Source organism: Garra rufa, chromosome 1 (assembly GCF_049309525.1).
Source record: "Garra rufa chromosome 1, GarRuf1.0, whole genome shotgun sequence".
Lineage (NCBI taxonomy): Eukaryota > Metazoa > Chordata > Actinopteri > Cypriniformes > Cyprinidae > Garra > Garra rufa.
In genome coordinates, this window is record NC_133361.1 from 1,669,915 (window position 1) to 1,692,511 (window position 22,597).

Genomic DNA, 22,597 nt, shown 5'->3' on the forward strand with positions numbered 1-22,597 from the left:
TACATTTTTTTTAATTTTTAAATTTTTTAAAATTAAATTGACTAAAGCTTATTCTTTATTTTACAAAAGTGCGCTGTTTCACTGTTATTGTGAAGGTACACATAAAATAGACTATTATTCAAGTCATGATTTATATAGCGCTTTTTACAATGCAGATTGTGTCAAAGCAGCTCTACACTCCAGTATTAAACGCTGTTAGTGTCAGACTTTCAGAGTCCTTCATCACTTCAATTAAGATGATTATCATTTCATTTTAAAGCACAGCCACCACAAAATCTGACTTTAGCACCTCTTTTTGCTTTGAGATCAATCTGAGGATAATTACAGGCTGAAAATCATAACAAGAAATAACTGTGACACTGGTAAAAACACTGGTAAAATACATGTAATCATTTACTTTGACTTCATGTGCTTTGAATCAATCTGTATTATATGAAACGGTAAAATAAAAAAATAATGTGACTTATATAATTTGTTGGAAGAACAAAGAAAATGGTTTCCAGACATCAAGAAATCACACATTGATTATTGATATTTGTTTTCATAGATTCCTAGATTCCAGTGAGTCTCTTTTGATCATTCAACAGCTGAATCAGCTATTTCTAGACTAAATATTCATATTTGATTCAACATTGTGGATCAGCAAGAACCTTTTACATCCATTTACTTCAAGAAACAAATGATCATTAATCTCTAGAACTGAAATAAACAATTCTTCATTGACAACAAACACTGAGAATGTGTTGAATCAATAGTGGAATAACACTAGAGAAAATATGATCTGACTGTTTCTCATTGGTCAGATATGATGAAGATGATTTATTTGAGCCCTTCATCACGTGTTTGAATAATTGTTCATTTGTAAAGATGAATAAATGTAGTTGTTTTCTGGTCTGATGTTCAGATCAACAGTCTCTTACTGATGTGATCTGGATTAAATATTGAAACATGATGAAAGATGAAAGCAGGAAGATCCAGACCCACAGATTACTGACTATTGATCGATAAGATCCTCAGAGAGGTAAATGGATGATTATTATAGAAGAATGGTAAGAGTGTGTGAGTGAAGGAGGTTGTGAATGTGTGTAGATGTGTGTTAGTTACAGGATCAGAGAATGACACCGTTCCTCTGTCATAGTCCAGATTCACTCTCACACGATCAAGACGCTGTTTAACACCAAAACCAGAACCTAGAGACATCCGTACCACACACACCAGACACCAGTCTTGAAGAAACCCCATCCCTTCCTCTGGTTTGATGCTGTAGTTACTCCAATACTCCAGTATTTACTCTGTTTAACCTCCACATCCCAGCAGTGTGTTCCTGAGTTAAAACCCTCTGAACCCAGAACACAGCGATAACAGTCAAATCTCTCAGGATTATCAGGAACAGGTTGATCTCCGCTCCATCTCACACTGGTCAGATCATCAGACAGAAGGAGACGTGGATGAGCCGTGTTTGGATCCAGAATGACAGGAGCTGATGAGACACAATCAACAGATGCTGCTGTTATTCTGATGTTCATATAATGAACAAGACTGAACCCAACACAGATGATTATGAATTATGACACTCGTCCTGTTGATCAAACACATCAGACATTTTCCTCTCATCACTGTCAGTCATTCTCTGTCTGATTTATCAATACTGAAAGTTCAATCACAAACACTGACAGACACAAACTCAAAACACTTTCATTTACTCTCATTTAGATTCAGTTAGAGTCAGAAGATCATTTTAATAAACAGATCTTTACACAGTGATTTCATATTCAACTGAGATAAACTAGAATAATGCAAAAGAAATAATGTTCATATCTTTATCGTTTTCCTCAGTGTTTCTCTTTTATGAATCACAAAAATATTTACTGAATTCTACTATTATTATGAACTATTACTATATAAACTATTATTCCACAATAATGCAATGAAATTATGGAAGGCATTTTCTGCCAATTTTAAATAAATCAATTTAACTCTTAAAATGTACTTCAAGGACTCACTTTTCATTAATAAAAAAGACATCGGAAAAAATGACTTTTCACGGAAAACAATGTATATTTTTGGCTAAAATAATATGGAATTACCCCATATAACCAACAGATGGCAGCAGAGGATTATTTATTATGCAGCTGCCTCTCCCTATATTTTTCAAGACGTCTTGCTTTTCGATTTGTTATAAAATTACTAGTATAATAAATTGCAGTAATAAATACCGCCCTTAAGTATATAAGTATAGCAAGTGCAGAAGGTCATTTAACTCACACACAAACAGCCTATAAGGGTGAATTATTTAAATACTAATATATAGTTCACTACAAATACGTTAAATATTTATGGTATAATAATTAAATAATGCACTCAATATGAATTGATAGGAATTTGAAATATTTTATAAAATTGAATAACTACTTTTAAGTTTTATCTTGAACTGTAAAATCTATTAAATAGTCTATATTTAACCAACACATACTTGTTACTGCTGTAGTTTTGTTACTCTGAATTTAGTTTGAATCATTTTAAGCTCTATTTTTGCCATCAGCTTGTCATTTGTTTGATCTGGTTATTACTGTCAATCATAGCAATGACTCATAGCGCATATTTAGCTGATTTACTTGTGTATTTTTTTAAACTGGCTTTTGTCATTCTTGAAACGGTGTACATGGACGTTTGGTCCTCTTTGACAAACAACACTAATAACCGGATCAAACATCGGACAAGCTGATGGCAAAAATAGAGCTTAAATGATTCAGACTAAATTCAGAGTAACAAAACTACACAGAAACTGCTTTGGTCAGAGAAACTTAATGGTTAATGGCTGCTGATGGTGGGTTTTTATCGATTCTTCTTGTTTTGTTTGATCTGACTGCAGCTTTTGACACTGTCTTACATGCTGTTTTGTTGAGCCGGTTATCTGCTATTGGCATCTCTGGTATCCCTCTTGCCTGGTTTGCTTCTTATCTGTCCAACCGTACACAGTTTGCACACAAAAAAAAGAACTCTAAGCCCTACTTTGTTAATTGTGGTGTCCCTCAAGGCTCTGTCCTCGGTCCTCGTTCATATGGGTTATTGTTGGTAAGATGTTCCTGAACCTGTGCTGCAACTGCTTTTTCAAGGATTTTAGAAATAATAGGGAGATTTGAAATTGGTCGGAAATGTAATATTTATTATTTAGTGATTTATTTATTAAAATTATTAGGGTCTGCACCAGGTTTCTTAAGAATTGGGCTTGTAGCAGCTATTTTGAAAGATGACGGAAAAATACGGGAGCTGAGAGAGGAATGAACAATACGAGTAATAAGGGAGACTATACGTCATTGTTCGTTTGTTTTTGTCTGAATCGTAACAAAACGTCCAACCATAACAATTTTCCATGTCTTCTCCACCAGCTATCCGGACGACGCGCTCTGTGCGTTCTGTGACGCAAGTCTCAACACGTCATGCAGAGCGTCGTCGTCCGAGGACACTGGCGAGAAACAGACCCTTGTTTTCCACCTGTTCCAAGGAGAATCTCATCAGTACCACTCCAGACCCAGAGCCCAGCCAGCCACCACTTCGACCTGCAGAATACGAGCCAGAGCCCACCGAAGACGGGAAGCCCGAGCCCAGAGCAACAGAGCGGCCGATTACCACAGAGCCTGAGCTGCATGGGCCATCTGACCAGGTGCTAGAGCCGGCCATTATAACCGCAACGGCGGAGACTTTTGTAGAGAGTGAAGATGCTGAGGACAGCACCACCCACTGCACCGCCACTGAGGGTGAGCTCAATATGGATTTTGGTCTTACCGGTATGGACTTGAATACTGAACTGTCAACCTGTCTGGATTTCCCACCCACCCTCCCTCAGGTATCTCTGCCCAATAGCCATGCTACTTCAACCATGTCACCTCTGCTTCCTGTCAGTCCCTCAGCTCACCCTCAGCTCACCATCTGTGCAGTGGGTTCGCCGCAGGTCTGCCAGTCTCCATCTCGCCTCTGGACTCTACTCCTCCATAAGTGCCTCTTCGCTCCGTCCCTCCGGCTCTGTGGACCTCCGGATCTCCGTCTCCACCTTAGTCGCCAGAGCCTTGGGTTCCGCCTTGGCCCTCCGGATCCTCGGTGTCACCCAGGACCATCGGCTTTCCGTCTCCGCCTTGGGCTCTACCACCACCTGCTCCGCCTCCGTCGGTCGGCCCCCTGGAGTCATCAGCCCTTCCTCCACCATGGCTCCTCCCTCCATCGGCTCCACCGTGGGATTCCATTATGGCTGTGGTCTGGGTTTCACCTAGCTCCTCCTGCTCCAGCCCCTTCCTGTCACCTCCTTGGCTTCTCCCTCCGTCATCACCTCCATGGATTATTCCGTCACACCCCTGGACTTCATCTTCTATCCTCCTCCCAGAAGTCCATCCTCCGCCCAAACCCCCTCCTAAGACTTTGTGCTCCCTGTTTGTTGGCGCGAGGATGCGCATTCTGGGGGTGGTAATGTCACACCCATGGACTTTTGAGTTGAGTTGATTCATTGCCTGCACCAGTATGTTAATCAGTCTGTTATTTGTTATCAGTATGTTAATTGTTGGACGTTGATGTTATATCCCTGTGTTCCTGTTTTTCCTTTTCTGATGTATCTCCACTCAGGTTCCCATTGGATTATTAAACACATTTCAAGCTAAATATATATAAATAAATATATATATGCAGTCAGACTCACTGTTCTGGACGATGTCCTGCATCTTCTTCCAGACTCTGAACGGCAGGTTGCCCAAGTAACGTGGCACATCAATCAAAGCTCCAGAAGGCGTCTGTGGATCCGGCTGTGAGATCTGGACTCTGGAAGAACATTCAGGAGTCAGAACTGCAGTGGCTTTGGATCAGAAGCAGAGAGACCAGAGACACCAGCAGATCACTCACCTTTCCATTGAGACTGGAAACTCCTGCAGAACAAACACACCATTGATCATCAACAACTCAATCAATCATCAATCAATCAATCAATCATCTGAAATCAGACCTTTAGAAAGCAGACATCACTGGCTTTCATCATCTCCTCCATGTCTTTGATTGTGTGTGAAAGAGCTGAGATGTGTCTGTTCATCTCCTCCAGCTTCTCCTTCATCATCTGCTTCTTCTGCTCCTCTTCCTCCCTCAGTGCAGTGATTGTAGCTTCTTCTTCATCTCTGAGAAACTGATGAAGCTTCTCAAACTGCTGTTTAATCTGACGCTCTGTGTGCTCAGCTTGAGACTGAAATCAAACCACATTCACTTCAATCGTCTCCATCGACACACATCGACACGATCACATCATTCACATCTGAGATCAACTAATCCATTATATTAAATATATCAGATCACAACTGTATATAGTGATCCTACAGCTGGAATCCAAATCACTCTCCATTCTGTTTCCTCACCTTCATGTGTTCAGCTGTTTTCTCAAACTTTCCTTTCATGTTTTCATTGTGTTTCAGTTTCTCCTGTAATGATTTCAGTGCTGTATTCAGCTCCTCCTAGAATTAGACAAAATAAAATACATAAAACACGAGATTACAGTGAAAAAGAAGACGATACAGTGATATGATCATATAATGCAGTGCTAGTATCCTGATTTCTTCTGTTTTTGTGAACATCACATATTTACTGAAGCAAAAATAGTTATCCGATACCAACAGTGTGAAAATCTATCTGTCCCGTAGTTATTAATTCCCCAAATCTATGAAACTTTATTTATAATGGAGTTCAGCTGGACTAAACAAAACGGGGGTGCACTAGAACATGCTGTCATGCTTAGTTATTTTTCACATAATTCACATTATTACAATAGCTTTCTTTTTTTTTTTTTTTTGACACAAACGGCTCGATTACTTCTGGGTTCAACCTTCCGAAAAAACTAATGTATTGTGATTGGTCAGCAGTCCCACAGCGTGGACCGCGTTCCACCTTGCTGTGCCCCTTTCTAAAGCAGCAAACTAGATTAAAGTGATTCTTACATTTTAAATATGTTTTTACAAAAACACATCTGATCGCTAAAGTAGTCTTTTACCGACCGCCCCGGAGCCATATGAGGCACTTTTTTTATTATGGATCGACTTATTTTGGGTTGATGGAACACTTGCCCGTGCCGCTCAGTCTATGTTGTTGTATGAGAGCCAGAATTGATATGCATTCGTCTGAAAGAAGGAAGTATACACCTAGGATGCATGAAGGGTGAGTACATAAAACGTTATTGTTGGTTCTTTTGTCAGCCTGGGAGATCGCCTAAGTGATTTTATCATTATTGTGCTAATGTATTTAATTATTTGCATGCCCGAAACCATAAGGCTAGTGAAGCTATCTACACTGTATGATGAATAAATCTCTTACCACACACTGCATGTCTACGGCGAGGCACCGATGCGTCCACGGATGATCACTAGTCAGTGTTAGTGTTTACATCAGCCGCGGATCTGCGTGTGTTCATGAACCCTCTGTTTCAGCATTTCACGGACCCTTTAGTTAAAGCTGTGTTTAAACGAGCCGACCTACAGCTCACTGTAGCATCCCAAAAGTGACCGTTCATAATACATGGCTAAAGTTAGGCGAATCCCGCGCCCGTCAACAAATTGAATTTCAGAGGCGAGACTAACGTTGTGACATAATAGCCTCCGGAAAACAAACGCTGTAGTCCAAATGAGCCGTTTCGTTGTAGTTCTTGAAAAGGGATTTTTTTAAAACTAAATATCTCCCTTTAGAGTGGACTTTGAGATTTGTAACTTTGTTGATGTTTTTTATGCCCAAACATACACACCACACACTGGCTAAAGTTCAAAAAGTGAAAAAAGCATAATAGGACCTCTTTAAACAGGACTTTAAAACAACATGAAGTTAAAAACTCATTTCTCTCACCTTATAGGGTGGAACAACTTCATCGATGGGTCTGATTGTGTGATTGATGTGTTTCTGTGATTTCATACACACTAAACACACCGGCTGTTTGTCCTCCAGACAGAAGAGTTTGAGTTTCTCACTGTGTAAACTGCAGATCTCCTCAGATCCTGATGAACGCCTCTCATTTCTCTCCTTCAGGAACGACTCACACAAGTTTTTTAAAACAAGATTAGGAGGAGGATCAAGTTTTGAGGATCTTCTCCTGCAGACGGGACACTCCTGAGTTTTCTTGGTTCTCCAGAAATGTTGAAGACACTCTTTACAGACACTGTGACTACATGACAGAAAAACAGGATTCTTGAAGATATCCTGACACACAGGACAAGAAATATCATCTTCAGATAGTGAAGCCATTTTGACTCTTTGAGCTCCAGCGATCTAAACTTTACTTTCACTTTCTGAACGACTGTCTGAAAAACAAATCTCCACGAGAATCACAGAGATCTACTGTCTATTCAGAAACAAACTGAACAAAAGTCCTTCTGTAAAGTGTTTCTCCTGTTTCTTCACTGATGGCTGGTTGTTTATTGGTTTTGTCAGTAGAGAAGAGAGTCAGTGTGACAGAAAGGAGAAAGAACATGTCAGTCTCTTCCTGGTAAGAGCTGTAAGAGGGAGGAGTTTATGATCCTTCACATTACTCACGGATCATAAACCTTTAGTCCCTTTGATAAACCAGAAAAACCTTGATGAGGTCCCCATTCGCTGTCAGTGGCTCTTGATTATGGTGATGATGTGCTTCAACTCAGTGGCAGTGAAAAACCCAGAGTTGAGGAATAATGTACAGTGAGAGAACTGCAATATGTACTAGTCATTAATTTTATAAATAATTGCAAACGCATTAAAAAAAAAAAACATTTCAACATGAAATTTTTAAACATGTAAAACATGAAGAACCTCAGACTTTGATCTTCTGAGATACTTTCAACACAAACAGTGTATGAACATACAGACATGTGCTTCCACATCTCACTCAACTCAGCCAGACCGAACCAATCAAACTCAGAGTAAGTCGAGCTCTGAGATGCAGAACTCCAGAGATTTAAAGCAGGAGTTTTCAAACTGGACTACAAGTTACGTTTCTTATCTTCTGAAACGTGCTAAGATTTACATTCCAAAGTGACTTAATGTGAAATGCAATAGCTTAAAATCAGGTTCTTAAAGCTTTCCATAAATATATTTGTCATGGAGTTGTGAGGACAGTAGCAAGTTCTGTACTTGCTTGCAGCAGCAGCGATCATCTATAACTACAGTAATAACCAACAGCAGCGTAGCAGATCTATTCCACCAAGAACAAATACATTAATATTGTCATATCCATTACCATGCTAAACTTTTCAGAGAGTTGTCATGACAGAACTAATAATACTAATAAAAGTATCCATAAAGAGCAGTAACTGTACTCAGTAGTACAGTTATATTTAACATATATTAGCAACAATCCTTATATACATTTTTCTCTTTTAAAGAAACCAACAATTGTCATAATAGAGCAAAGACCGGAACTTTGAACACATTTATCATTTGGGTGGAGTGCATTGGAATACAGTAATAAGAGTGAGGTGTAAAGTGGTGCTTGAAAGTTTGTGAAGTTTTTAGAACTTCCTGTAGTATTGCATAAATATGACCCAAAACATCATCAGATGGTTCAAAAAAGTAGACAAATGAGACCACATATTATACTTTATCATTTATTTAGTTTGAAAAATTATAGGGATGGGACGATAAATCGTAGCGCAAATCGAGAAATGATTCAGCATCGATTCTGAGATTTCTGAACACATCGTGATTCTTAAAACCAGCAGCCATATCACCCTGTAGCCCAAGACTGGTTGCCCACTGAAGCTAAGCAGGGTTGAGCTTGGTCAATACCTGGATGGGAGACCTCCTGGGGAAACTAGGTTGCTGCTGGAAGAGAAGTGAGGCCAGCAGGGGGTGCTCACCCTGAGGTCTGTGTGGGTCCTAGCACCCCAGTATAGTGACGGGGACACTATACTGCCAAAAAGCACCGTCCTTCGGATGAGACGTTAAACCGAGGTCCTGACTCTCTGTGGTCATTAAAAATCCCAGGATGTCTTTCGAAAAGAGTAGAGGTGTGACCTTGGCATCCTGACCAAATTTGCCCATTGGCCTCTGACCATCATGGCCTCTGAATCATCCCCATATTCCAATTGGCTTCATCACTCTGTCTCCTCTCCACCAGTAAGCTGGTGTGTGGTGGGCGTTCTGGCGCACTATGGCTGCCGTCGCATCATCCAGGTGGATGCTGCACACTGGTGGTGGATGAGGAGATACCCCTGACACTGTAAAGCGCTTTGAGTGTCTAGAAAAGCGCTATATAAATGTAACGAATTATTATTCTTTCTCAAATCGATTCTAAGTTTTGAACAGCAGATGGTGCTCTGCTTGTTTCCAAATTCTTACACGTACTTGAACCTATTTTAAAATAACCATTCATACAATTTGAAAAAGTTGAAGTGAATTCCAAGGGTGTTCACAGTGGGCTATATTTACATTAATCTTGCGTCATAATAGCATTCGGAGCCGAGCTGAAATTACACAACTCAGCCGAACACACAAGTGCTCTTCTGTAGCACTGTTCTTCAGGAGCTTTTGAGTGTGTGGACAGAGACTACATTAGAGCGCCATCTGCTGTTAAAATGTAGATTCAGAAAAACGGATCCGTGCCCGTATTGGCCCGTTGTGCTGAACGAAACTGGTCCGAGTCAGTTGCATGGATTCCAATGGGTCTGGGCCAGATGATTTTTGCTATATAGCGAATTCTCGTGTGATATCTGAGGTGTATTGCCATTGTGAGGCTCCTTCCACACAGGAGAAAGGCTTCTCTCTGGTGTGTTTTCCAATGTGGACTGTAAGATTACATTTTTGAGAGAAGGTCTTTCCACAGAATTCACAAGTAAAAGGCTTCTCTCCATTGTGAATTCTCATGTGGACTTTGAGGTTTCCATTTTCAGTAAAGCTCTTTCCACACAGTTTGCAGGAGAACGGCTTCTCTCCGGAGTGAATTCTCATGTGATACCTGAGGTTTACAGCCGTTGTGAGGCTCTTTCCACACAGTTGGCAGCTGAAAGGATTCTCTCCAGTGTGACTTCTGATGTGGGCTTTAAGATGACATTTTTGAGAGAAGCTCTTTCCACACTGTTGGCAGGTGAACGCCTTCTCTCCAGTGTGAATTTTCATGTGGTCTTTAAGATGTCCTGTTTGCGTGAAACTTTTCCCACACTGTTGGCAGTTGAAAGGTTTCTCTCCAGTGTGACTTCTAACGTGGACTTTAAGTTGACATTTTTGAGAGAAGCTCTTTCCACAATCTTGGCAGGTGTATGGCTTCTCTCCATTGTGAATTCTCAGGTGGACTCTAAGGTGTCCATTTTCGGCAAAGCTCTTTCCACACAGCGTACAGGAGAACGGCTTCTCTCCGGTGTGAATTCTCATGTGGCCTCTAAGATGTTCTGCTTGTGTGAAACCTTTCCCACACTGTTGGCAAGTGAACGGCTTCTCTCCAGTGTGAACTCTCATGTGGATTTTTGTATTTCTTTTGTCCATGAAGCCCTTCCCACAGAATTCGCAGGTAAAAGGCTTCTCACCAGTGTGAACTCTCATGTGGAGTTTGAGGCGACTATTCTCAGTGAAGCTCTTTCCACACAGTGTGCATGTGAACGGCTTCTCTCCAGTATGAATCCTCGTGTGAACTTTTAGATGCTCATTTTGTGCGAAACTCTTTCCACACTGTTGGCAAGTGAAAGGCTTCTCTCCAGAGTGAACTCTCATGTGTATCTTTATGTATTTTTTTTCACTGAAGCTCTTTCCACACTGTTGGCAAAAACATCTAGTTCCAGTCTTTTGAGCAAGGTTTTGTGAGACAGTCATTTCAGTCAGTGAGCAACTAAAATATTTTTCTCCATTTGTGAAATCATCACAGTGTTTTCCATACTGATCTTTCTCTTCGGTTTCATTTAGTTCTTGACTCTCCGCTTTCAGTGCCATCATATCTGAAAAAAAAAGACAAATACAAGTTAATCCCAGTTTAACGGCACCAAACATCGAAACAAAACTCATGTACGCTAGATCACGTACCCGCTGAACTACTTAAAGAGGTGTGGCCTGTAATCTCAGAGCCTGTTCTTAATATTTATAACCATTTGTTTTCCTTAGGACACATTCCAAAATCTTTTTTCACCATGTTTGATTTCTTTGTTCAGGACACAGCTTAAGGTTTTATGAAAATGGTTTGAAATGTTAGTGGCTGGCAAAACCCCATCACCACCTCCTTGCGGTGCCGGCTGGAAACAACGACCCCTTGGAAAGTTTGCCAACGGTGAAGGTCAACGCGTCGGTCAACGTATTCATCGGTCGCATCAAATACAATGTCGACTCAAAACGAGTCGTCTCGTGTTACGCCCCTCAAACCAACTACGCCGACGATGAGAAGGACCAATTTTGGGAGACCATGGATGGTCATCTACGATCCTTTGGCCCAGAAGAATATGTGGCCATCGGCAGGGACCTCAATGGCCACGTTGGCCAAGAGCGAATGGGATATGAGCGGTACCATGGTGGTCAAGGATTCGGAGTGACGATGGCGCACGAGCACTGGATTTCGCCGAAGCACACAACCTTGCGGAGGACAACACGTTTTTCAAGAAAACGCAAGAGCACAAGATCACGTACGCCAGTGGCGGCCGAGAAACCCATATCGACTACTGGCTCCTCCGAAGACCACGCCTCAGGCTGGCCTGCGATGCGAAGGTGATCCCATCGACTAACATCGGCCCTCAACACCGCCTACTTGTCATGGACTTGTGCATGGACCTTGGCCAACGCCAACCTGTAAAGACCACAACCACAGAGAAGATCAAGTGGTGGCGGACCCTTGAATGCAAACCGCAACTCAAAGAAGCATTGGGACGTGTGAACGGGGACCCGAACCAACCTGCGGAGGCCGTCTGGAGCGCCCTAGGTGACCAGATAAGAGAAGCGGCGGCGACAACTCTTGGAAAGACGAAGCCTGGAAGACGGTTCATAGACAAGCAGACGTGGTGGTGGAACGAAGAAGTGGAAGAAGCTGTCAAGGCAAAGAAGCTTGCCCTGAAGAAGTGGCTGCAATCCCTCGATGACACTGATTTCCAACAGTACAAGAACCTGAAGTCCGCACGAAACGAGTAGTTGCTTTGGCGAAGAATGCGCACTACGACCAACTGTACGAGGAGCTGGACACGCCTGGCGAAGCGAACAAGATCTACCGCCTCGCCAGCATGCAACACCGCTCTACTCAGGATATTGGTCAGGTCAAGCACATAAAGGATGCCGAACACCAAGTCCTGCGCGACCCGCCCGGAACGAATACTTCTCACGGATCAGCAACAAAGAATTTCCCCACCCACCAATACCAATATCCTGTCCCAGGGCCAGTCCCGCCGATCACTGTGGCAGAAGTCGCAGTCGCCATCAAGAGGATGAAGAACGGAAAGGCACCGGGCCCTGACGACATCACTGGCGAAGCCTGGAAGCTTATGGGTCGCAGCGGAGCTGAAATGCTGTGCGCACTTTTCAACAAAGTCGTCATGGAAGGAGCGATCCCCTTGGCGTGGACCGGACCACCAGCGTCACAGTGCCCATCTGGAAGGGCAAAGGCGATGTGGCCAAATGTTCAAACTATCGCCCAATCCGCCTCTTGTCAGAATCAGAATCAGAAGCTTTTATTGTCATTTCAACCACATATAGCTGACGCAGTACATAGTGAAATGAAATAACGTTCCTCAGGACCTGGTGCTATAGAAACATACTGTACAACAAGAGTCAAAGACACAGAACAGCACAGAGCTAGGACAGGGATTTGTCGGGATGATGGAGCTTCTCAGCGAGATGTTGAAGATGTCAATGAAGACATCTGCCAGCTGCTCTGCACACTCCCTGAGCACTCTTCCAGGAATGTTGTCTGGTCCAGCAGAGTTCTGTGGGTTAACTCTGCATAGAGTTTTTAGAGTTTTCCTTATGTCAGCCGTAAAACAGAGCACCTGGTTGTCAGGAGGAGGGGGGGATTTCCTGCCACATGTGCCTGGAGTCTCCGCTTCTCTTGAAGTGACCGTGGATTCTCTCGGCATGTGCGCGCTTCGCCTCTCTGATGGCTTTAGACAGTTTGTAGCAAAGCACAATTTTGTGATTCCATCCACATTCTGATGGAATTTAGGGAGCACGGTCTTGAGATTTGCATGATTGAAGTCACCAGCGATAATAAACAGTCCGTCGGGGTGAGCATTCTGCAGTTCCGTACAGCTCCCACAGAGCCTCTTTAGCATTAGCGCTAGGCGGAACGTACACTCTGATAATGAATGCGGTGGTGAATTCCCGGGGTAAATATCCTATACTATTTGAACTGAACTGACGACTATATCACTGAATTCATTGATGAACTGCCTTTAACTGAAAATTGATTGTTTACAATAATGCGTTACTTACACACTATTGTGCTGTTTAAATACAGTGCAGTTGCTTTGACACAATCTGTATTGTTGAAAACGCTATATAAATAAAGGTGACTTGACTTGACTTGACAAACTTCACCAGCGATGAACAGTAACTAGACACAAGCACAGAGTCTTTACACCATTCCGTGTTGATGTAAACACACACGCCACTGCCACGAGTCTTACCGCACAGAGCTGCATTCCTGTCGGCACGAAACACGGTTAGTCCGGTTAGCTGAATGGCCGCGTCTGGTACTCTGTCGCTGAGCCACGTCTCAGGGAAAACAAAGACGCAGCAGTCTCTGAACTCTCGCCGTGAAGCCTGTTGGAGTCAGATGGTGTCCACTTTATTGTCCAGGGAGCAGACACTCCATTAAGATTTTCGAGCGAATCTTGGATGCCCGCCTCCGCCACCAAGTCACCATCACAGCGAATCAATGCGGCTTCGTCAAGGGATGTGGAATGATTGACGCCATCCATGCTGCTCGGCTCCTTTGGGAAAAGAACAAGGGCGTCCACATGGCATTCCTTGATCTGGAGAAGGCATTCGACAGGGTGCCGCATTACCTCATTCGGCACTCCCTGAGGTCACACCACGTCCCCGAGGCGTACGTCAACTGGGTGAAACTTCTCTAAACAAATGTCACCAGCATGGTTCGATGCCCCGTCGGACTGTCACCACCCTTCCCCATCAATGTGGGCGTGCACCAAGGATCGGCCTTATCACCACTACTGTTCATCCTTATATGGACACCGTAACCGCCGACTTGCAAGCACCCCACCCATGGACTCTCCTGTATGCTGATGACGTCCTGCTTGCGGATGAAGACCATGCCACGTTGCAACTCCAGACGCAGCAGTGGAAATCCCAACTGGACACCAATGGCATGAGCCTCAACACGAAGAAGACCGAGTACATGGAATGCGGTGTGCAGACGGACGGCACAATCAATGTTGGGGGCGAAGACCTGGAAAAGTCAACCGAATTCCGCTACCTCGGATCAGCCCTCAGCAGCGACGGCGACCTCCTCCCGGACATTCGAGCGAGGGTGAATGCAGCCTGGGCGAAATGGCGACAAGTTACCGGGGTGCTCTGCAACCGACGCATGCCAATACGCCTGAAAGCAAAAGTTGACAAGAACATCGTCCACCCTGTGGCCCTCTATGGAGCAGAATGCTGGCCAGCCATGGCAAAACACGAGCAAACCCTGCACAATATGGAGATGCGGATGCTCCGCTGGTGCCTGGGCCTGACCAGATGGGACTGCGTCATGAACACCGACGTCAGGAAGCTCATGGGAGTGGCCCCAATCACGGAGAAGATGCAGGAAGCAAGGATGCGGTGGTATGGCTATGTAGTCAGGAGCGGCGAGGACTCAGAACAGCGCTGAGACTCAGCCCCCAGGGCAAGCGACCATGAGGACGGCCCAAGAAACGGTGGATGGATCGCATTAAGGAAGACACGAAGATCGTCGGCGCAACATCGGAAGACACCCTCGATCAAGCCAAATGGAGATGGCTTTGCAAGAAAGCGGACTCTGTAAGTGCTCGGGACTAACGCAAGGAAGAAGAGGTTTGGAATGTTAGTAATGGATTGACAAGTCTACATAAAGTCAAATGTAAAGGCAAACTAGGTTGGCTTGAGAAAGCCTAGCAGTTTTGAAAGCTTGACGTAGTGTTGCTTTCGTCAACGAAAATTTTGACTAAATATCGTCGTCAACGAACCTTTATCACGTGACGAAAACGAGATGAGATGAAACGAAAATGCTGAACGAAAAGGTAAAAATTAATTAATCTGTAAATAAACTTATAAAAATATAAGCATGATTCGTGTTGGCATAGATGATCAAAGTAAATTAAGAATATTGTTAAGCTAAGTACTAAGTAAGTTCAATCCACTCTGAGTAGGTTTACTCTGAGTTTAGTGCTTGCACCACGACTATGAAAAGACATGATCAATGGAGCTCCGAAATTATGATTCACCATGGCAACAGCTCCCGCCAAAAAGACCTCCACATACTTCGAGCCAATGCTTAACTTTAATTCTTAATTATTATTAAGAATATAATAATTTAATTACTAATAATTAGAATATCAAAGGTTAAAACTGGCAGAACGGTAAGTTACTGAACAATTCATTTTCATGGTATCCCACAGGCAAAAAAATAAAATAAAATAAAAAAAAATAATAAGAAGAATGAAACAGCTAAACATGAAGTATAAAAACATAATTCAACAGGTAAAGCTTTAAGCATAAAGGGTTCATGGGTGTAGGCTACATGACTTTACTAATATTTGACATTATAATATAATTCTGTGCCTATTTCAATTTGCAGCAGCTTTCTCCACATAGTCTAATGCTCTTTTCACATAATTAAATGTTCTCTAATCCAAACGGTTGCATTTCTTAATTACAGTAATGAAATGAATATTTGACGCCTACTCAGCCAACAGCAAGAAAGCTCAGATGAAGAGGAGATGGAAGTACTGGAAGAATATTAAAATCCAACATGAAAAAGAATTAAAAGTTGCATTTGTGCATTTAGGGAAAAAATATGGCTGGGGTGGTGGTTATATTTATATATATATATTATTATACACACTATGGTATATATATATATTTTTATTATTATTATTATTATTATTATTTAATACCTTTTCATCTGCCATTCTTCCATTCCATACAGCAATCAGCTTCATATTTGATGGGTTTGTGCTCAGTAGGCAATGACACTAAAATTCTCCGAAAGAGCATTAGAGCGAGGCACACTTTCTTTAGCGCTCTGCATACAGTGTCTGTACTAATGTGCTCTGACTACCATTTAAAAATGGCACAGGTTAAATAAATACGCATGTGGATATGGCTAATCAAAATAATCCTATACTATATAATAAATAATAATCTTATGTATGAAAGGACATGCCGTTTTTGTCACTTTGACTGCATTATGAAAATATGTGCAATAAATGCACCTAAAAAATGCTTTTCTTACTTAGTATTATTGTCTTGTTGTTTCCAATAAAAAAAAAATCTAAAGATTCTTAAATCAAGATGCATTTCTAAGTCTTTCTTTTTTCTTTCAAAAAGGTTTTTGAGGAATTCCAGGATTTTTCTCCATATTTCGATGGGAGCTAACAAGCCAAATTTCAGTTTCAATGGATCTTCAAAGGACTCTACATGATCCCAACCAAGGAATAAGGGTCACTGGAAACTTGTAAAGCCCTTTGAAAGCTGTATTGAAACTGAATTTTGACCATTCAACCCATTGGCTCTCGTTGAAGTCCACTATATGCAGAAAAATCCTGGAATGTTTTCCTCAAAAACTTTAATTTCTTTTTGACTTGAAGAAAGAAAGACATGAACATCTTGGATTACATGGGGGTGAGTGAATTATCAGGAAATATTTTCTCTGGATGTGAAGTTGTCTTAAGTGGAATATATATTTAATTAAACATTTTGATTAAACTGTTCCATGTTCTTCATCATCACAGTATTTTAAATGTAATTGTACTGTATTTCTTAAAAAAAAAAAAAAGCTAAAATGTAAAATGTAAATTTTAAATGGCATTTGTAGACTTTGTATTTTAATCTAGGTCAAATCTGTCAAATAAGAGTTTTACACTGCCAAACTACTGGCAACTACAGCTGCCAAACAAAAACCATAAAATTAAAGTAATATATCCTAATTGAAACAAGGAAAAATCTGTAAAATAATGTTTTCTTTTTTCTGTAAAACCTTTAATGAAAACCTCTGTAAAATTACTGTTTTTGCACTTTGTTTCAATTTTTTTTTTTTTTTTTTACAGTGTACATAATGTGTTTATTTAATCTTTATAAGTGTATTTTTCTTATTTAGCATATTATCTGCCAATTGGGTCAGAAAAATAATTTTGTTTCCATTTGCATTAAGATTATTTTTCTTGTTTTAAGTAAAATGCACTAAATTTACATTCCAAAACACTCACTGAGAAAAGCATTTTTGAAGCATAAATGAATGAATGAGGTATTTAAACATCACTTACACTTTAAAAATGGGGAGGAGACCAAAAGAAACTCTGGGTTTACAGAAGAAAACCTGCTCCTGACCAGGTTTGGTTCACAAATTTACCATGGTAACTGACTCTGAATGTAAGTTACCTCTCTTTCAGAAACAGGCTTGACTTACCCTGCTTTCTCAGGTTTGATAAACCTCCCATTCTGAAACGGAAAACCCAGAGTTTCCCTTATTTCAGGGTTGACATACTCAGAGTTTTCACTTAACCTCCTTTCTGAAACGGGCCGAGGCTAGTTTAGAAAATTCTGGAACACACACACACGCACACGCACACGCACACACACACACACACACACACACACACACACACACACACACACACACACACACACACACACACACACACACACACACACACACACAAGATTGAGCTCTGGAAAATATCCATTCAATTTAATTATTTCTCTGTTATTGCCACATCATACCATAATAAATTCAGTCCTTAAAAGACAATTTTTTTATGTTTTGGAAAAAAATAAATTGAGTAAAGCTTTATTCTTTATTTTACAAAAGTGCGCTGTTTCACTGTTATTGTGAAGGTACACAAATAAAAATAGACTATTATTCAAGTCATTATTTATATAGCGCTTTTTACAATGCAGATTGTGTCAAAGCAGACTCCAGTATTAAACACTGTTAGTGTCAGACTTTCAGAATCCTTCATCACTTCAATTTAGATTATTATCATTTCATTTTAAAGCACAGCCACCACAAAATCTGACTTTAGCACCTCGTTTTGCTTTGAGATCAATCTCAGGATAATTACAGGTTGAAAATCATAACAAGAAATAACTGTGACACTGGTAAAAACACTGGTAAAATACATTTAATCATTTACTTTGACTTCATGTGCTTTGAATCAATCTGTATTATATGAAACGGTAAAAATAAAAAAATAATGTGACTTATATAATTTGTTGGAAGAACAAAGAAAATGGTTTCCAGACATCATGAAATCACACATTGATTATTGATATTTGTTTTCATAGATTCCTAGATTCCAGTGAGTCTCTTTTGATCTGAGAATCAGATTCATGAACAGCTGAATCAGGTATTTCTAGACTAAATATTCATATTTGATTCAACATTGTGGATCAGCAAGAACCTTTTACATCCATTTACTTCAAGAAACAAATGATCATTAATCTCTAGAACTGAAATCAACAATTCTTCATTGACAACAAACACTGAGAATGTGTTGAATCAATAGTGGAATAACACTAGAGAAAATATGATCTGACTGTTTCTCATTGGTCAGATATGATGAAGATGATTTATTTGAGCCCTTCATCACGTGTTTGAATAATTGTTTGAATAGTTGTTTTCTGGTCTGATGTTCAGATCAACAGTCTCTTACTGATGTGATCTGGATTAAATATTGAAACATGATGAAAGATGAAAGCAGGAAGATCCAGACCTACAGATTACTGACTATTGATCTATAAGATCCTCAGAGAGGAAGAACAATCATAATTCCAGAAGAATGGTAAGAGTGTGTGAGTGAAGGAGGTTGTGAATGTGTGTAGATGTGTGTTAGTTACAGGATCAGAGAATGACACCGTTCCTCTGTCATAGTCCAGATTCACTCTCACACGATCAAGACGCTGTTTAACAACAAAACCAGAACCTGGAGACACTCCGTACCACACACACCAGACACCAGTGTTGAAGAAAACCAGTCCCTTCCTCTGGTTTGATGCTGTAGTTACTCCAATACTCCACCGTTTACTCTGTTTAACCTCCACATCCCAGCAGTGTGTTCCTGAGTTAAAACCCTCTGAACCCAGAACACAGAGATAATAGTCAAATCTCTCTGGATTATCAGGAACAGGTTGATCTTCGCTCCATCTCACACTGGTCAGATCATCAGACAGAAGGAGACCTGGATGAGCCGTGTTTGGATCCAGAATGACAGGAGCTGATGAGACACAATCAACAGATGCTGCTGTTATTCTGATGTTCATATAATGATCAAGACTGAACCCAACACAGATGATTATGAATTATGACACTCGTCCTGTTGATCAAACACATCAGACATTTTCCTCTCATCACTGTCAGTCATTCTCTGTCTGATTTATCAATACTGAAAGTTCAATCACAAACACTGACAGACACAAACTCAAAACATAAAAGTGAGAGAATTATTGAAAACTATTGAAGTAACTAAATGACTACAATTAAAACTTAAATAAAAATATTTATAATTATACACATTAAATTTGATGCTAAATTGAACATGTTTAAAGTAATAAAGATGACAAAAGCAGATAACATTACGTAAAGTAAAATATAAAAATATATTTTTGTATCTATATAATTTTCCTCAGTGTTTCTCTTTTATGAATCACAAAAATATTTCCTAAATTCTATTATTATCATTATGAACTATTACTATAGAAACTATTATTCCACAATAATGCAATGAAATGATGGAAGGCATTTTCTGCCAATTTTAAATAAATCAATTTAACTCGTAAAATGTACTTCAAGGACTCACTTTTCATTCATAAAAAAGACATCGGAAAAAATGACTTTTCACGGAAAACAATGTATATTTTTGGCTAAAATAATATGGAATTACCCCATATAACCAACAGATGGCAGCAGAGGATTAATTATTATGCAGCTGCCTCTCCCTATATTTTTCAAGACGTCTTGCTTTTCGATTTATTATAAAATTACTAGTATAATAAATTGTAGTAATAAATACCGTCCTTGAGTGTATAGTATAGCAAGTGCAGAAGGTCATTTAACTCACACACAAACAGCCTATAAGGGTGAATTATTTAAATACTAATATATAGTTCACTACAAATACGTTAAATATTTATGGTATAATAATTACATAATGCACTCAATATGAATTGATAGGAATTTGAAATATTTTATAAAATTGAAAAACTACTTTTAAGTTTTATCTTGAACTGTAAAATCTATTAAATAGTCTATATTTAACCAACACATACTTGTTCCTGCTGTAGTTTTGTTACTCTGAATTTAGTTTGAATCATTTTAAGCTCTATTTTTGCCATCAGCTTGTCATTTGTTTGGTCCGGTTATTACTGTCAATCACAGCAATGACTCATAGCGCATATTTAGACGATTTACTCACAATTTTTTTTTTAAACTGGCATTTGTCATTCTTGAAACGGTGTACATGGATGTTTGGTCCTCTTAGACAAACAACACTAATAACCGGATCAAACATCGGACAAGCTGATGGCAAAAATAGAGCTTAAATGATTCAGACTAAATTCAGAGTAACAAAACTACACAGAAACTGCTTTGGTCAGAGAAACCAATGATCTGTTAATGGCTGCTGATGGTGGGTTTTTATCGATTCTTGTTTTGTTTGAACTGACTGCAGCTTTTTACACTGTCTTACATGATATTTTGTTGAGCCGGTTATCTGCTATTGGCATCTCTGGTATCCCTCTTGCCTGGTTTGCTTCTTATCTGTCCAACCGTACACAGTTTGTACAACTTAAAAAAAAAGAACTCTAAGCCCTACTTTGTTAATTGTGGTGTCCCTCAAGGCTCTGTCCTCGGTCCTCGTTCATATGGGTTATTGTTGGTAAGATGTTCCTGAACCTGTGCTGCAACTGCTTTTTCAAGGATTTTAGAAATAATAGGGAGATTTGAAATTGGTCGGAAATGTATTATTTATTATTTAATTATTTATTTATTAAAATTATTAGGGTCTGCACCAGGTTTCTTAAGAATTGGGCTTATAGCAGCTATTTTGAAAGATGACGGAACAATACGGGAGCTGAGAGAGGAATGAACAATACGAGTAATAAGGGAGATTATACGTCATTGTTCGTTTGTTTTTGTCTGAATCGTAACAGAACATCCAACCATAACAATTTTCCATGTCTTCCCCTCCGTTTTGTTTATCGTTCATTTCTGACAGTTTTTTGTTTCCGTAGTGGTTTCATAATGAATCCCCTGTTCCACCTGGAATTTCTCCTTTTACGGCTGAAGCAGGGGGAATTACCGCTCGAGGGCTACACTTTAATGTTCCAACTCGTAGCTCAAACCACCAGCTATCCGGACGACGCGCTCAGTCTCAACATGTCATGCAGAGCGTTTTCGTCCGAGGACACTGGCGAGAAACAGACCCAGACGCCTGTTCCAAGGAGAATCTCTTCAGCCAGCCACCACTTCGACCTGCAGAATACAAGCCAGAGCCCACCGAAGAAGGGAAGCCCGAGCCCAGAGCAACAGAGTGTCCGATTACCACGGATTACCACCATCTGCTCCGCCTACATTGGTCGGCCCCCTAGAGTTGTCAGCCCTTCCTCCACCATGGCTCCTCCCTCCATCGGCTCCACCGTGGGATTCCATCATGGCTGTGGTCTGGGTTTCACCTGGCTCCTCCTGCTCCAGCCCCTTCCTGTCACCTCCTTGGCTTCTTCTTCCGTCATCACCTCCATGGATTATTCCGTCACACCCCTGGACTTCATCTTCTGTCCTCCTCCCGGAAGTCCATCCTTCGCCCAAACCCCCTCCTAAGACTTTGTGCTCCCTGTTTGTTGGCTCGAGGATGCGCATTCTGGGGGTGGTAATGTCACACCCATGGACTTTTGAGTTGAGTTGATTCATTGCCTGCACCTGTATGTTAATCAGTCTGTTATTTGTTATCAGTATGTTAATTGTTGGACGTTGATGTTATATCCCTGTGTTCCTGTTTTTCCTTTTCTGATGTATCTCCACTCAGGTTCCCATTGGATTATTAAACACATTTCAAGCTAAATATATATATATATATATATATATATATATATATATATATATTATTTTTTTTTATTACAAAAACACTTACAAAATTAAATAAATAAAACTATATACAAATCGTCGTCGGCATCCGTCCGTCTCGGGAGACGATGGTATAGCTTCATTTGAGTCTACCTGCACCGCCGAGAATGGCTGAGCAGTCCGACTCGGGAGTGGCAGTCCCTACCGCACTTTGTACAGGTGAAGGCGGATGGTTATTTTAGCTGCTGTTGCCACTGCTTCCGCCTAGTTCTTTTCTGGGATGCATTTTCGTTTCGCTCAGCCTCTGCACACAATGTACCCTGCCTGACTGCAAGCCTCCAGGCTGGGCAGTCGTCTGCTTGACTTTCCCATGAGTTGTAGTTGATGGAAAAGTGCTTC

General features: G+C 40.7%; 1 protein-coding gene and 2 pseudogenes across 1 annotated transcript in view; all 3 read right to left on the bottom strand.

Annotated features, from left to right (window-relative positions):
- Window positions 1–651: 651 nt before the first annotated feature.
- LOC141328038 (E3 ubiquitin-protein ligase TRIM35-like) lies at window positions 652–7,479 on the bottom strand (annotated as a pseudogene).
- A 1,095-nt stretch (window positions 7,480–8,574) lies between these two features.
- Window positions 8,575–22,597, bottom strand: part of LOC141327877 (uncharacterized) — a 45,386-nt gene continuing 31,363 nt past the window's right edge. Inside the window, exon 6 of the mRNA XM_073835374.1 lies at window positions 8,575–10,692. Coding sequence (XP_073691475.1) covers window positions 9,667–10,692 — 1,026 coding nt within the window. The 3' untranslated portion in view covers window positions 8,575–9,666. The remainder of the gene's footprint in view (window positions 10,693–22,597) is intronic.
- The window catches only part of LOC141327193 (E3 ubiquitin-protein ligase TRIM39-like), a 10,233-nt pseudogene continuing 6,409 nt past the window's right edge, over window positions 18,774–22,597 (bottom strand).